Here is a 14,511-nt window from a genome sequence, read left to right as displayed (position 1 = left end):
TGAGACCTTCCACACCAGACTGGGGCTGCTGAAACATCCAGCCTTGTAGACTCAACTACTGAATTTGTGGCGCTCCAGTGTGGGACAGCCATTGCTGACCGCCCAGACAGCATCCTGTAAGCTAATAAAGCCCATTTTAATGTATGTGTTTATTCTGTCGGCGCTGTTCTTTAGAGAGCCCTGACTAGCATACACTGTACTTTGTCTCTTCAGGGTCGATTATACCTAGGTCAGCATGTCTGGAACCTGTGTGTCTTCCACACTTCGGGCCTTAGAGCAGTTTGTCATCAAGATGATTCCTCAAAGTCTAACCTTGCTATGTGAGATAGGTGAGAGACTTTCAAAGACAGACCACATCATGCAGTGTTAAGCAACACTGTATCTGAGGTGACAATAGTGAATGAAGGCACCTGGTGTGTCTATTCTAAGGAATGCTGAATAGCATGCAGTACAGACACTTGACAGAGACCCCACGTGCACTGTGAAGGCTCCTGTGGGCCCACGGTCCAGAAGTGCTCAGCTAAACTTCCACTCAGCAGCACCTCTGCCATACAGGCGGGCTCACGTGGAAGCAAAGCCATTTACTGCAGCCCAAGGATGATGCTTAAAAACTAAATAAAAAACAACACAAAGTCTCAGAAATTAATGTTAGACATCTTTTTAAAAGAACAAGTTTGGGGCTGGAGAGACGGTTCATCTGGTAAAGGCCAGAAGCCTGGTGATCTTAGTTTAGTCCCAGCACAGACATGGTGGAAGAAGAAAGAACAGACTCCTCAGGGTGTCCTCCAACCTCCACACATGTACTGTGCTATGTATATGTGCCAACATGTACACAAATAAAAGGTAAAAAAAAAAAACTTAAAAAATGTGTTATCTCTTGTTTTAAGTTCACATTTATTTGTGTATATTTCATTATATCTACTTAGTCAATTCAGTTATAACAATGAGATTTTTAATTTCTTAAATTTGAAATTATAGATGTTCTGATCTAAATAATATTTTTAAATAGTAATTTTTTGTTTTGTATTCTTTTTCTAGCCCTGGCTGTCCTGGGCCTCACTCTATAGCCCAGGCTGCCCTTGAATTCACAGAGATTCATCTGCCTCTTACCTCCAAGTGCAGGGATTAAAGTCTGCTTTTCTAAAGGTCTCGTGACTAATCAATAGAAATTGGGCTGAGTTCATTAAAGGCAAGTGCTCATGTAAAGTGATCTGCCAGCACAGCGTACTGTGGTCTTTACAAGCACTGTATTGTCTGTGCTTTTTTCCCACTGTATGTGCAAGAGTGAGGTGTACACGTGTGTGTGTACATATGCTGTGTGTATATGTGGTATATGTGTATATGGTATATGTACATGTGATGTACATGTGTGTGCATACATACATGCATACATAGGGGAGGGTGCACATACATGACTACCCTTGCATGTGGAAGCCAGAGGTTTGGTGTAGGGAGTCATCCACAATCACTCTTCCACTCAGTCACTGAGGCAATGTCTGTCAACCAAATCCAGAGCTCACTGGCGAGCCAGCTTGCTTTCGGGACCCCTCATGCCGTCCAAGGCTGGAATTAGAGGCAGGTTGCCAATCCCCCACCACCCCTGCAGCTGTAACGGTTCTGGGGATCTCAACTCCTTCCTTACACTTACACTCGGTACTGTAAGTACAGAGTCATTTCCCTAGACCTAGACTGTGCTACCGTATTACATCATATGATGTATATGGTATTACGTTATATCTATACACTTACTTAGTCCAATAACAAGCTCGCTGTTAAACACCAAGAATCACAGAGGACTAATGATGGGGACCAGTAACATCTCTCTCTTCCCATTCCCTAGAGACAACCATCGAATCAATTAGCAAACTTCCAAACTAATGCAGACCACTTAAATACCATTAGCATGTAATTCCCACTTGGGGGAGAGGAGACCCGAGGAGCTGGCACTCGCAGATTTCTCATTAGCCCCGTGTGTATGTGTTTACACACGTGTTTACTGTACTCTGCACAGTGAGGGAGGGCGCTGTGGGAGCAGCCCAGACAGCAATGGCTGAGGGAAACGGGGTACATCAATCATTCCTTCCAGCCATCTAGAAGAACAAAGTCCTGCCATTTTCAGGAATATTGATGGAGGCAGAGATATTGGATTAAGCCAATTAAGTGTCTCAGAAAGACAGACTCTGTGTTGTCTTTCATGTGTGGTCCCGAGACATTATCTAGATATATAAAATAAAACATTCTATGTGCAGGTGACATGAAATATGTGAAACTTTCTGGGGGAAGTAACGAGAAGAACAGGACTAGAGGGGTTGCTCACATGCAATAGATACGTGTACAAAATGCTAACAATAATTCATTTCTTTAAGAAACACATGTCAGTGGGGCTGGAGAGATGACTCCATAAGAGCACTGTGATTGTTCTTCCAAGGGACCTGGGTTCAATTCCCAGCACCCACATGACACTTCACAACTGTCTATAACTCCAGTTCCAAGGGACATGACACCCTCTTCTGACCTCCCTGGCACCAGGCAAACATGGTGAATGGAATGCATGCAGACAAAACCAGAGCCTCAACTGGCCTTGACAGTCCAAGAAGGGAAATGGGGGAAAAAAGGTAAATCTAGGGGTATAGCTCAGTGGTAGAACCTTGCCCAGAATCTTCAAAACCTCAGGGTTACACACACACATACACACACACACACACACACACACACACACACATACACACATCACACACACATACACACATATACACACACATACACATACACATCCATACACATCACACACATATACACACACATACACACAGACATACACACATCACACACACATACATCTCACACACACACTCACACACATATACACACACATCACACACATCACACACACATCACACACACATCTCACACACATCACACACATCGCACACACATACACACACACACATCTCACACACACATCACACACATACACACACATCGCACACACATACACACACACATCTCACACACACACACATCACACACATACACACACACATCACACACACACACATCCACACACACATCCACACACACATCACACACATACACATACACACAAATACACATCACACATCACACACATACACACATCACACACACACACATCTCACACACATACACACACACATCACATACACATACACACATATCACACACATACACACACATCACACACACATACACACATATCACACACACATACACACATATACACACACATACACACACATCACACACATACACACATCACACATACACACACACATCACACACACACACCACTGCAGAAAGGAAGATAAAAAGTCAGTGCCAGTGCTGACTGTGCTTTTGATAACATACACTTCCCTGTAAGACTAACATCAGAGAAACCCAGGGATACCACAGTCCTCTCTGCCTTCAAACCTGCTTACTACACATCCGAAACTTGATCAAATGGAAGTTTGAAAGTAGGCGCGTCATGTCTTGGTCACTTTTCTTTAAAGCATAAGGACACTGAAGGGAGGGGACTGTCTGCTCGGAGGCTTCTAGGTTCAGCAGCTGCCTCCCCCACATTGCCTCCTAGAATCTGTGCTTCCCATTTCAGCCGGCTGTCTATGCATTTCTGACATGGGTTCTCTTCCTGTCCCCACACTCTAGTTGTCCCTCCTGCTTCCTTCTGAGAGCTGGAAATGTGCAGGCATCGCTTTCCTTTGAAACTTAAACCTAAGCCTTTCCTCATGCTCTGAACCAGGCACTCTGGAAACTGGCGCTGGAGAGTAGAAGTCTGCTCAGGTCAGCTTTAAAGATGGATCGGATACCTCCATGCATGTAAGAGCTCAGAGGTGTAGCTTATAATAGCAACCTGTCTTCTGTTTCATCTAGATTTCATCTTAGACAATTGAGAAACCAAGATCATGGCAATCTGACTGCATATCTGTAAATACTGTTTATTTAGAGATGGTGGGATTTTTTTTTAAAAGAAGTTTTCATTTTTAAAGTATGTGCAACAAAACAAAACAAAACCTACCTTAGGGCTGGAGAGATGGCTCAGTGGTTAAGATCCTCTGCTCTTCCAGAGGATCCAAGTTTGGTTCCCAGCATCCGCATTAGGCGACTCACAACTGCCTATAATAACTGCCTATAATTCTGCCTATAAGTCTGACGCCCCCTGCTGGTCTTTGTGTGCAACTGCTCTCATGTGCTCCTACCCCACAGCAACACATACATAACTAAAAACAAACCTTAAAGCCACCGTGTGAAATGAAATCTTGGATGATATGGCTAAAAACTTGTTTACATCCTATCATTTCATTTATGAAATGCAACTACAGATAATTAACTTAATTTTCTTACTGAAAAAAGGGAATATTCATCCTATCTTTAGCTGTGTCCACACTCAATGCATATCCTCAGAGGTGCTCCATTTAATTAGATTAAAATATAAAAATCTGCTGCGTGCTAGAGGCCAAACTGTGGGTCCCACACATACTAGGCAAACATTCTACCACTGAACCACATCTCCAGACCTTTACTGGACATTAAACAACTAATTTCAAGCAAAATATTCCAATAGATAAGATATTTTCTGGTCCTTACACATTGCTGGGGGCTCACTAAAGATCATAGGAAGGCAGTGCTTAGCACAGTGCATCTTCACGAGACAGAATCTGAAAGCCAACAGAGGTAGACATTTCTCCTGCTCTATTTCGCTAATTCTATTTGAATAAATATGTTATGACTTGTTATCCTCCATGAGCCTTCAAGTATAACGTGACTGTAATTAAAGAAATTATAACAGAAACCAGTCAGATGTTAGGGTACTATGCAGACAACTCCTGCCAACAAATAGAAAGATGGCCAGGTAAGTTGAAGGTTGTTTGTTTGTTTGTTTGTGTGAGACAGGGTTTCAACGAGTAGCCCCTGGCTGTTCAGGAACTCACTTTTTAGTCCAAACTGGCCTCGAACTCAGAGATCCACTTGCCTCTGTGTGTGCTACTGCCATCCTACTAAATGTCTTTTTCTTTATCTAGTTCTTCTGTGTGTGTTGGGGGAGGGGTAGAGATAGGGTCTCATTATTTAGGCTGGCCTTGAACTTGCTATGTATCTAAGAAGACACCGGATCCTCCTGCCTCAGCCTCCCTAGTGCTAGGATTACAGGTGCACTACCTACCTCACAGGGTTTGAAACTGAAATTTTGTGGTGTCACATGTCGCCAGTGAGTGACTTTCAGGAGACTGTCTGCAGTGGGGCCTTGGAAAGTGCCCTCTACTGCACTGGCCTTCCTCCTCCTGTTCATCAGGGTCGCAACTGTTGCTGCTGCTTCGAGTCTATTTTTATTCTTGTTTTCACAAAGAATTCTAGAATGTTCTTCCACTCTATTTACTCAGGGTTTCTCCTGAGGCCATGCCCAGATGTGTGCTGTGGCTGAGGTTATAATTCAGCATTTCTGTTAAAGACCGACTTTCTGGAATCCATGTGAAGACAGAGAGCAGCCCTTTGCAGGCATCCTTACACAGCTTAGTGCCACTGCTCCAAGTCATAGAAACCTGGGCCAAGGCCAGTGGAGCCAGTGACACTGTGTGAGGCTGCTTTGGAGAGAACTGTCAGCTCACTCTTGTGACACCAACAACCCTTTGTTTGTTCTGTTCTGCTTCTCAATTAAAAAAAAAAAAAGCCTTCTGACCCACCTTTTTTTTCCCCCTTCAATTTTTCATTTACTGACCCTGTCAATCTTTTCAAAGTAAAAATGTAATTTTTTTTATTCTCTGGTCCCTTGTGGAGAGGCATTTACAGAAAATTGCAGTGACTTACCCGACCCTTAGTTTAACTTTTATTCAACAACAGTGAACAAAGGCTCTGTCCTAGGCATTTCCCACTGAAGCCTTTAGAATAGCCTCTCATCATCCTCAGCGTCAGGAGTCAGGCTGGGTCCCACCTTTGCCCCTGCCTCTGGTCGTCATTATTTCCTCCATCCACATGCCTTTGTCTTTTTCTCTTTCTTTTCTTCTTGTTTATTTTCTGAACTTAGCAGTGGGGACTCCACTTGGCTTGCTCCCAGCAGGTAATAAGTACTCTGCCCATTACAGGGTTGCTTTCTCTGGATGGTTACAGAGAAGGGAGGTAATTAAGCTTTTCTCAAGCTGCCAACTGTATTGGAGGTTGGTTTTTTTTTTTTTTCTTGTATATTTAAGGCTTATTTAAAAATAGTTCCTTCAAAAACTGAACTATTTAACCAGGAGCATTCCTGAGGGAATATTCCTTTGTCAACTAGAGATCACTTAAGATTGCTTGAATTCGTGTCAAGTAGATGCCAGCCCTGTTTCCCCGGAAGGCTACAGTGGACACTGCACAGTTCTCGTCCCCTCTTGTTTGGCCAATCTTTTTGACTTTCTTAGTGTTTAATTTGTGATATTTAATAGGGTTCTTTTTAGGTACTATCAATTCTTTTTAAAGATTTTATTATTTTTAATTATGTGTACTTGTGTGTGTCTGCATGTGAATGTGTGCACATGAGTGCAGGTGCCCATGGAGGCCAGAAGAGGGTGGTGTGAACCACCTTATGTTTTGGAAACAAATTGATGTCCTCTGAAAGAGCAGTACATGGTTTAATGGCTAAGCCACCTCTCCAGCCCCACAGTTTACATTGTCAAGTGGATGAGCTACATTGTATTTTAAGGGGTAAAGATTTAAAATTCTTGAGCATATACATACAAATAAAAATTTTAAATTCTTTAAATATGTAACAAAATTATTTAGTCATAATAATAGTGTGTGACATAGCCACGAGCTCCACGAATGATAACTATGTGAATTCTAGGTATTTACAAATCATCTGTTGAACATACATGATTCAGTAAAGGCAATGACAGTACTGATACACTTGTGTATTACACAGGAACAGACACAGTCAAGCAGATGCCCTGCACTCTGCTTTTTGTCTGCCTGCCTCCCTCTCCCATGTGATACCACAAAATAACCATAATCTTTGGTGCTAAGTAATGAATAATTGTGGAAAATAAAGAAAAATGTAAAAATATAAATTACTTTTGCCACAAATATGCACATTCTGTTTTAGTTTTTTCAGAACAGGGTTTCTCCAGGTAGCCCTGGCTGTCCTAGAAATTTCTATGTAGACCGGGTTGGCCTTGAATGCAGAGATTGACCTGCTTCTGCCTCTCAAGTGCTATCACTCTTGGCTTAACATATATAGTGATCACTTTGTGGGAAATCATAGGGGTAAAGGTTTGGTTTAGTTCAGAATATTGATACCCCAAAGTACAGTGCCTTGGGGTGACTGCTCTGAACCAAGGGTGTGGGGAGCTGACAGAAGGCAGCTATCATCCTTGCAGCCATCTTGAGCCATATACCCTGATAAGAGACTTGATTACATCAGCCTACAACAGCTGAGCACACTCTGATAACATCTTGGTTTAGATAACCAGGATCTTTCCTTGGGTGTGTGAGACTTAAAGGTGTGTGACTTAAGGGTGTGACTTAGAGATCAGATTTAGAGACAAGGTCTAAGGGCATGACTTAAAGGTGTGACTTAGAGGCATGGCTTAGAAGTGAGACATATAAAAGGCGAGAGGCAGACAGAAGAAATCATTATGAGTACAACTTGGAACTAGGAATTAGGTTAGACAGTACAACTTAGAGTATAACTTGGAACTAGGAATTAGGTTAGAGAGAACAACTTGGAGTTAGTTATTAGACATTAGGCACTTGGCACTTGGAAGAAGAAACTTGGAACTTGGAGGCACTAGGGACTAGGAACTCGGGACTAGGGACTAGGAACTCAAGACTTGGGACTTAGAGAGAAGAGAGACTGAAGAATAAATGGGATTGAATCACACTCTGTCTGGTCTCCATCCTTCGAGTCCGTCCTCACTCTCTCTCTTGCTGGACCTCTACCTGTGGACTAGAGCAGCTTGGGGCAGTGCAGGCTCTAACAGTTTAGCCCCCAAGGCTTTTGGCAGTGCGGGTTCCAACATTGACAGAATGGTCGGAGACATTTTGGCCCCCAAACGTGGGCTAGAGCAGCTCTCAACATTTTTGACACCCAACGTGGGGTAGCTCGGGGCCACAACACAAGGGAGAACTGAAAATCTTGGAAGCTTAGTCTATGGCTTTCTCTGCCCCTCTCCTGCCCCTATTCCCTCTGCTCCTTCCCTCCACCTCTGCAACTGAGTCATGAAAGCCAGAACACTTCTCCAATATGTGTCACAGAAAGTATAATTTCTCTCCTCAGAGCAACCCATAAAACCTAAAAGGGTCCATTTTTCCTTTTTCCTTGAAGACCATCCCAGAGAGTCCTACCACACACCTAGGAGGCCACAAAGCCAGAATCGACAGGCCTCCCAGGGCTCTTAGGTCTCTAGCCACTAAATAAATCCATTCTGTGAGCTCATATCTACATGACCGCCAATTATTCATCAAACCAAAGCACAAAAATAATTTCTCCTAGGTCTTTACTTCAGATGCCTCCTGAGTCACATGAAATGCTGGTTAAATAAATCCATTATGCTTTTTCTCTTATTAATCTTCCTTTCTGTCGCTGTGTCAGCCTTGAGCCTTGGTGACGAAGGAGAGCTGACGCACCTTCCTGCCCACACTTGTCTAGAAATCAGTCTTGTCCGAAGGTCATCTCTATGTCAGGTTTGTGCGGCTCATCACACCATCTCAAAACAACTTAATAGCACTGCAGCTATTAACCCAGGTCTTTTGGAAGTGTTTTCTAGGCTTCTCAAAGCTCTTTTCCTTGAAAATAGGATGATCTAAACTATGAGGCAGATCTAACCCTTTCTCTCTTCTGGAGAAGGGCACTTTGCATCCATGCTTTTCTTCTCCTAAGCCCATAATGCAGCCTAGTCTTTTGGCAAACATTACCAGATAAGCCCAAATAGGAAAACATTCCATGGAACATCCAGTCATGTCTCCAAATGCTGATAAAGTTTACAGGAGTAAGGAAGGACCGAGCACCTGTCAGGACTAAGGACAACTGAGTACCCCAGACTGGACCTGCCCACATACCCTGTCGACCTGCCCCACCCCCTAACCACAAGCAGTCCTGAGCTACTGGGCTCTTTTCAGGTCCTTACTTATGTCTGTATTTTAAAGTTATTTGCCACTAGCAGTGCTAAAGTATTAGCGGGAAAGTTGAGGAAACACACACATTAAGTCTGGAATTCAGTTAATAATATTAACCAATGAGGTTTCTTAGTTCTGTTCCATGTGCCATGGCAAGATGTAACATTAAGGTAAGAAGGGTTTAGGCATCTGAGGGGAAGCAGGGAGGTGGCAGGATGTGTAACAAGGCACAGCGACGTGTACGTAGGCAAACACCATAAGGAAACCTACTCTGTATGCTAACTTGAAAAATTAGTAATTTTTCAAAAGCAAAATCTTAGCCCCCCTAAAGAAAAAAAGCACTTTAAAAATCAAATGTTTTAGGAACTATTCTCTGGGTAACAGGAGAAAGACAAGAGGCATTCCATTGGTAGGACACACAGCATCTGCTCTGAGTTCCTCTCAAAGCCAGGCAGCCTATGCTGTGCCCTTGCTACCTCAGCTGAGTGGGTAACTGTACCACATTCTCACCTCGTGCACTCTGCCTCCATCCCTCTGCCCAGAGTGGATTGTCTTCAGATATCCACACAGTTCATGCGCGTGCTTCCTCCAAGCCTCTACTGAACGCAGCAGCAGAACTTTCTCATTCACTGACTCTAAAAAGGAACTCGCCCCTGATGCTTGCGACTCCCCCTTACCCATCTGTCCGCAGCTCATCTCCCCTCACAGAGAGTTCCCTGCAAAGAGACGGTTTTGCTTCTTGTATGAACTTTGAGCCATTTCTGTCTGAAAGTTATTTTTTAACTTAAAAAAATTTTGGCAAGTATACAAAATGTCTTCATAACTGCATCTTGCTCATATTCACCCACCTTTTACTTCCCTTCTCCCTGGCTCCCTTCCTCCACACAGGTAGTCCCGAGCTACTAGAATGCCTTTCGGTGATTACTTGCTTACACCCATGTCTTCAAAAGGTTTTCTTCAATTTTCCTCTGGCCGTTTTGAGTTTCAAGTCTCACATTAAGGTGGAGACTTTAGGGTTAAGTATGGGATCATAGGATTTGCAAACAATTATACTTTGACTTTATCCTTTCTTATTTGTATCCCCTTTGCTTCGCTCTCTCTTTGTGTGGCTTCAGTGAGCCTTCAGATGCTGTGGTGGAGAGGCCTGGAGAGCATGAGCATTCGTCTGGCTCCTGATTCCGGAGGAAAGGCTTTCTGTTTGCCTGTGTGGCCGTGTGTTGGCCACAATTGGTTGTTCATGGCTTATCATGTAGCATCTGTAGCTTAGATTCTTAGTGTCTGCAGACCATGGCAGGATGTTGAACCTGATACGAGGCTCTTCTGAAAACACACATTGAGCTGACTTGTGATTTCTGTCTCTGAAGTCTGTATTAGTACTGTATTAGTGGCTTGTTTTCAATTTCACACCATCCTTGCTGTCGTGGTTTGAATATGCTTGGTCCAGGGAGTGGCACTATTTGGAGGTGTGGCCTTGTTGGAGGAAGTGTGACATTGTGGGGGTGGGCTCCAAAGCCCAGTATAGAAGAGTTAGTGTCTCAGCTCCTCCTGCACCATGCCTGCCTGTATTCTGCCATGCTCCTTCCTTGATAATGGACTGAACCTCTGAACCTGTAAGCCAGCACCAATTAAATGTTGTCCTTATAAGAGTTGCCTTGGTCATGGTGTCTGCTCAGAGCAGTAAAACCCTCACTAAGACACTTGCATTCCTGGAATGAGCCTATCTACTTAGCATCTAATCAAAGAATATTCTTTCTTTGACACCGTAAGGAAACCTGAATAACTCTCTAGCTTCTGATAACTTCTCCAAATTAATAGCAGACACAAAACCATAAATCCAGGAAACTCAGAGAACACAAAGTGGGAGAATACTCCTACCCTCCCCACAAACAAACAAACAAAACCCAAAAAACCCTCCTACATCTAAAAACATAATTTTGAAAATACAGAACAACAAATATAAAGTAAACTCATAAAACCATCCATAAAATCATGGCAGGGAGACTGTGCCAACAGTGAGAGTTACAGCTAAGGGCTGGAGAGGCAGCGCAGTTGGCAGTGTTTGTCTGCCTTGCAGGAGGCCTGAAGTTGGATCCCCAGCACCACATATGTCTATTCTAACAAATGATACTGATAATATTTCTGTGCTTATTTATATACCTACATCTGCAGCAACACGCTCAAGTGATACAGAGTGCACATGTCATCAGGTGAGTGGATAAGGTGCACATGTCATCAGGTGAGTGGATACGGTGCACATGTCATCAGGTGAGTGGATAAGGTGTGCATGTCATCAGGTGAGCAAGTTGATAAGGTGCACATGTCATCAAGTGAGTGAGTGGATAAGGTGCACATGTCATCAGGTGAGTGGATAAGGTACACGTGTCATCAGGTGAGTGGATAAGGTGCACATGTCATCAGGTGAGTGGATAAGGTGTGCATGTCATCAGGTAGAACAGATGGCGGCAGTGACACGGGTGTGACGGAGGTCAGAGACGTCCTGCTATTTCCCACTCTTAGACGGTGTAAAGCTTAGTCACCTCCTGTGCGCTGCTTTATTGTACTGGAAGTTACTGTGCTGTTTAAAAACAGAAGGTTGGTGGCAACCCTCCACAAGCAAGTTACCCATGCCATGTGGCCAACAGCACATACTTCTCTTTGTGTCACATTTTGCTAATTCTTGTGACATTTCAAACTTCATTATCGTTTTCATCTCTTATGCTGATCTGCAGTCAGTCATCTCTGCTGCTGCTACTGTTTGTTGTAATGGTTTTGGCATGCCACAAGCTGGGCCTATATACGTGAACTTAACTGGAAAATGCTGTGTGTTCTGACTGCTCCAGAAGCAGTCTCTGCTCCCTGCCTCTCCCTGGGCCTCATTGTTCTCAGAAACAGTGATATTAAGATTAGGTTATCTAGTGACTTAGCGGTGGTCTCAAGGTAACCAAGTGAGAGGACAAATCATACTCCTTTCCTTTTAAATCAAAAACTAGAAGTGAATAAACTTAGTAAGGAAGGCACGTTGCACACTGAGATAACACTGGATATCTGTGCCAAATGGTGAGCCAAGCAGTAGATACCGGGGAGGAAGGAGGAAGGAGGGCTCGGTGCTGCTCCAGTGAGCACACCAACACCGGAAAAGCAAAGCCTTACCACTGATGTGTAGAAAATGTTAGCATCTGAATAGTCAGCCAGCACAGCATTGCCATAAGCCTAAACCTACTCCACAGCCAAAACCTACTTGAACTCTGCAAAGGCTAAAAGTTGGAGAATCTGCTGCTGCAAAACTGGAGGTGTAGGGTAGGAAGCATCTCCATCAGAGAGGAATTCAGATTCAGAATGTGTTTACAGCTAAGTGCTAATGCCTACTTAGAATGCTTGAAAGCCCTAATCTGACACCTTGTATACATGCAGGTACACACACACACACACACACACACACACACACACACACACCACAGTGAAATACTACTGTAGAAGCTGAACCAGGTTATCCAAAGATCTCCCTAATTTAGACAGCTACCTTGGAGGCCATTGAGGGTGGACCCCTCCCTCCCTGTTGGATTTGGATCTTGGATCTCCTGTTTCCCTGGAAACACCAAAAAGGTGCACATCAACTTCTCAGACTTCCTGTTAAAAGAATGAACTACCTCTAGCCTGTTCTGAAGATCAGAACATTACAAACTATTGTGTCTTCCCTTAAGAGTTAACACAGCTGGGCCTGGCAGGGAGTCTACCCCACACCACAGGAAATCTGATTCACCAGAAAAGCATGCTAAGGACAAGACAGGAATAATTATCTTGTCCCCTTAGGAGAAAATGGATTTATCCTCCCCAAAAGCCCCTTCCTCAATGGATCTGCCTGTAGAGCTGCTGCCATGGAGCTCGCCCCACCCTTTAAAGTGCTCAGGTGAACTCCTTTTCCTTGTCTCTCCTGGGCTTCCTGTCACTCTGGGCTCCCCCACTCATCTGTTGAAGCACTTGTCTGCTTGCCAACCTCAACTACTGCTTTCTTGTACCCTAACTCAAAAAGAGCTGGCTTCTCTCTTCCCCTTCTCCACTGGGCCCCGCCCCACAGCTGTTGACACATACAGTTTGCTCACCCTGTTGTTTTCCTCAAACCCTAATAAAATTGTCCTCAGTTCTCCTTCCAATCTTGTTTTCAATTTATTTATTAAAGAGGCTGTGGTCCCTAGAAGGAAACCCCAAATTTCCCTGGTAATGTTGAGATGATTTCTGAAGATGGCAACAGAAACAGCAGATTTTTTTCCATCCTTTTCTTGGGAGAAAATGCCACAAAGGACTTTAATGGCCAGAGAGAAGCCACTGCCCGGTTTCCTTGTTGGAGGGCAAGAAAGGTGAGTCTCAGCTGAAGCCAGAACTCATTACCTCAGATCCATAAAAATTATACCAAACTCACTGTCTGTAGCCTGTAAGTGGGACTACAACACTTGTATGACAGGGTGCCTATGTGCAACATGGTTTACCCACAAAACAGAATTTTAAAAGGAGCCTAATTGATATGCCAAAAAGGGGGAAGAAAATGGAACTGTCATATGTTTGGTACAGTCACAAAAGGCAAAAATGAGTTAAAGACAAAAATAGGAAAAAAGAACAAGAATGTGGGACAGAAAACTGATGACAAATACTGAGACAACTGTCTGTTTTCACTTTGTTTATGATCAACTGTAACAATTAATGACGGACTGTTACAGTGTACCAATAAGAGGACTTAACAGGCGTAGAGATGTCCATGTTCATAGATTTGAAAGTTTGATACTGTTCTTCCCAACTTTCTTTTTTGTTTGAGACTCTTGCCCTATAAAATTGTAGTCTAGCCTGGTGTAAAACTCACTATGTAGCCTAGGCTGACCTTGAACTTGTGGCAGTCCTCCTGCCTCAGCCTTCCAAGGGCTGGGATTATAGATGTAGGCCACCACATCTGGTTATTCTTTCCAATTTGATTAGAGGTTCAATACAATCCTAATCAAAACCCAAACCAATTTAAACCTCAACACTAGGAAAATGAACAAGCTGGTCTTTAAAATGGTCTAAGTGTGGAAGCATGTACCTGTATTCCTAACAACTGGGGCAGCTGGGGCAGCTGAGGCAGGAGGATCAGTGTGAAGGCTGGAGGAACTTGGAGCCAGCCTGGGCAGCATGGAAAGACCTCATCTCAAAAGGGTGAGTGGAAAGGGAAGGGAAATGAAGAGAAAAGAACAAGAAAAATAGGCCAGGACCAAGGACGCATTGGAACCGTAGCTTGTTCAGTGGCAGCAGGAACCCTCGAGTGTTCAGTGCCAGTGTGTCTGTGTAGCTTGCCTCAGGCTCCTGCTTAAAATCCCAAGCAAACCAACAGAAATGGGACCAAACCCCAGAGACTTCATCAGACCTGACAAG

At 43.7% G+C, this 14,511-nt stretch overlaps 1 protein-coding gene across 2 annotated transcripts in view; it reads right to left on the bottom strand.

Moving 5' to 3' along the window:
• Positions 1-14,511, bottom strand: part of Ppm1e (protein phosphatase, Mg2+/Mn2+ dependent 1E) — a 132,202-nt gene that overhangs the window by 35,536 nt on the left and 82,155 nt on the right. Inside the window, exon 1 of one of the 2 annotated variants that reach the window (XM_076936085.1) lies at positions 9,625-9,735. The exons of the other annotated variant lie outside the window; for it this stretch is intronic. Within the exon in view, the coding sequence (XP_076792200.1) occupies positions 9,625-9,644 (20 nt within the window). The 5' untranslated portion in view covers positions 9,645-9,735. Of the gene's footprint in view, positions 1-9,624; positions 9,736-14,511 lie in introns of those variants that run through there. 2 annotated transcript variants of the gene reach the window in all.

Source organism: Arvicanthis niloticus, chromosome 6 (genome assembly GCF_011762505.2).
Source record: "Arvicanthis niloticus isolate mArvNil1 chromosome 6, mArvNil1.pat.X, whole genome shotgun sequence".
Taxonomy (NCBI): domain Eukaryota; kingdom Metazoa; phylum Chordata; class Mammalia; order Rodentia; family Muridae; genus Arvicanthis; species Arvicanthis niloticus.
The sequence above is the reverse complement of the archived record's forward strand: the minus strand, read 5'-3'. Positions and strand labels throughout refer to the sequence as shown.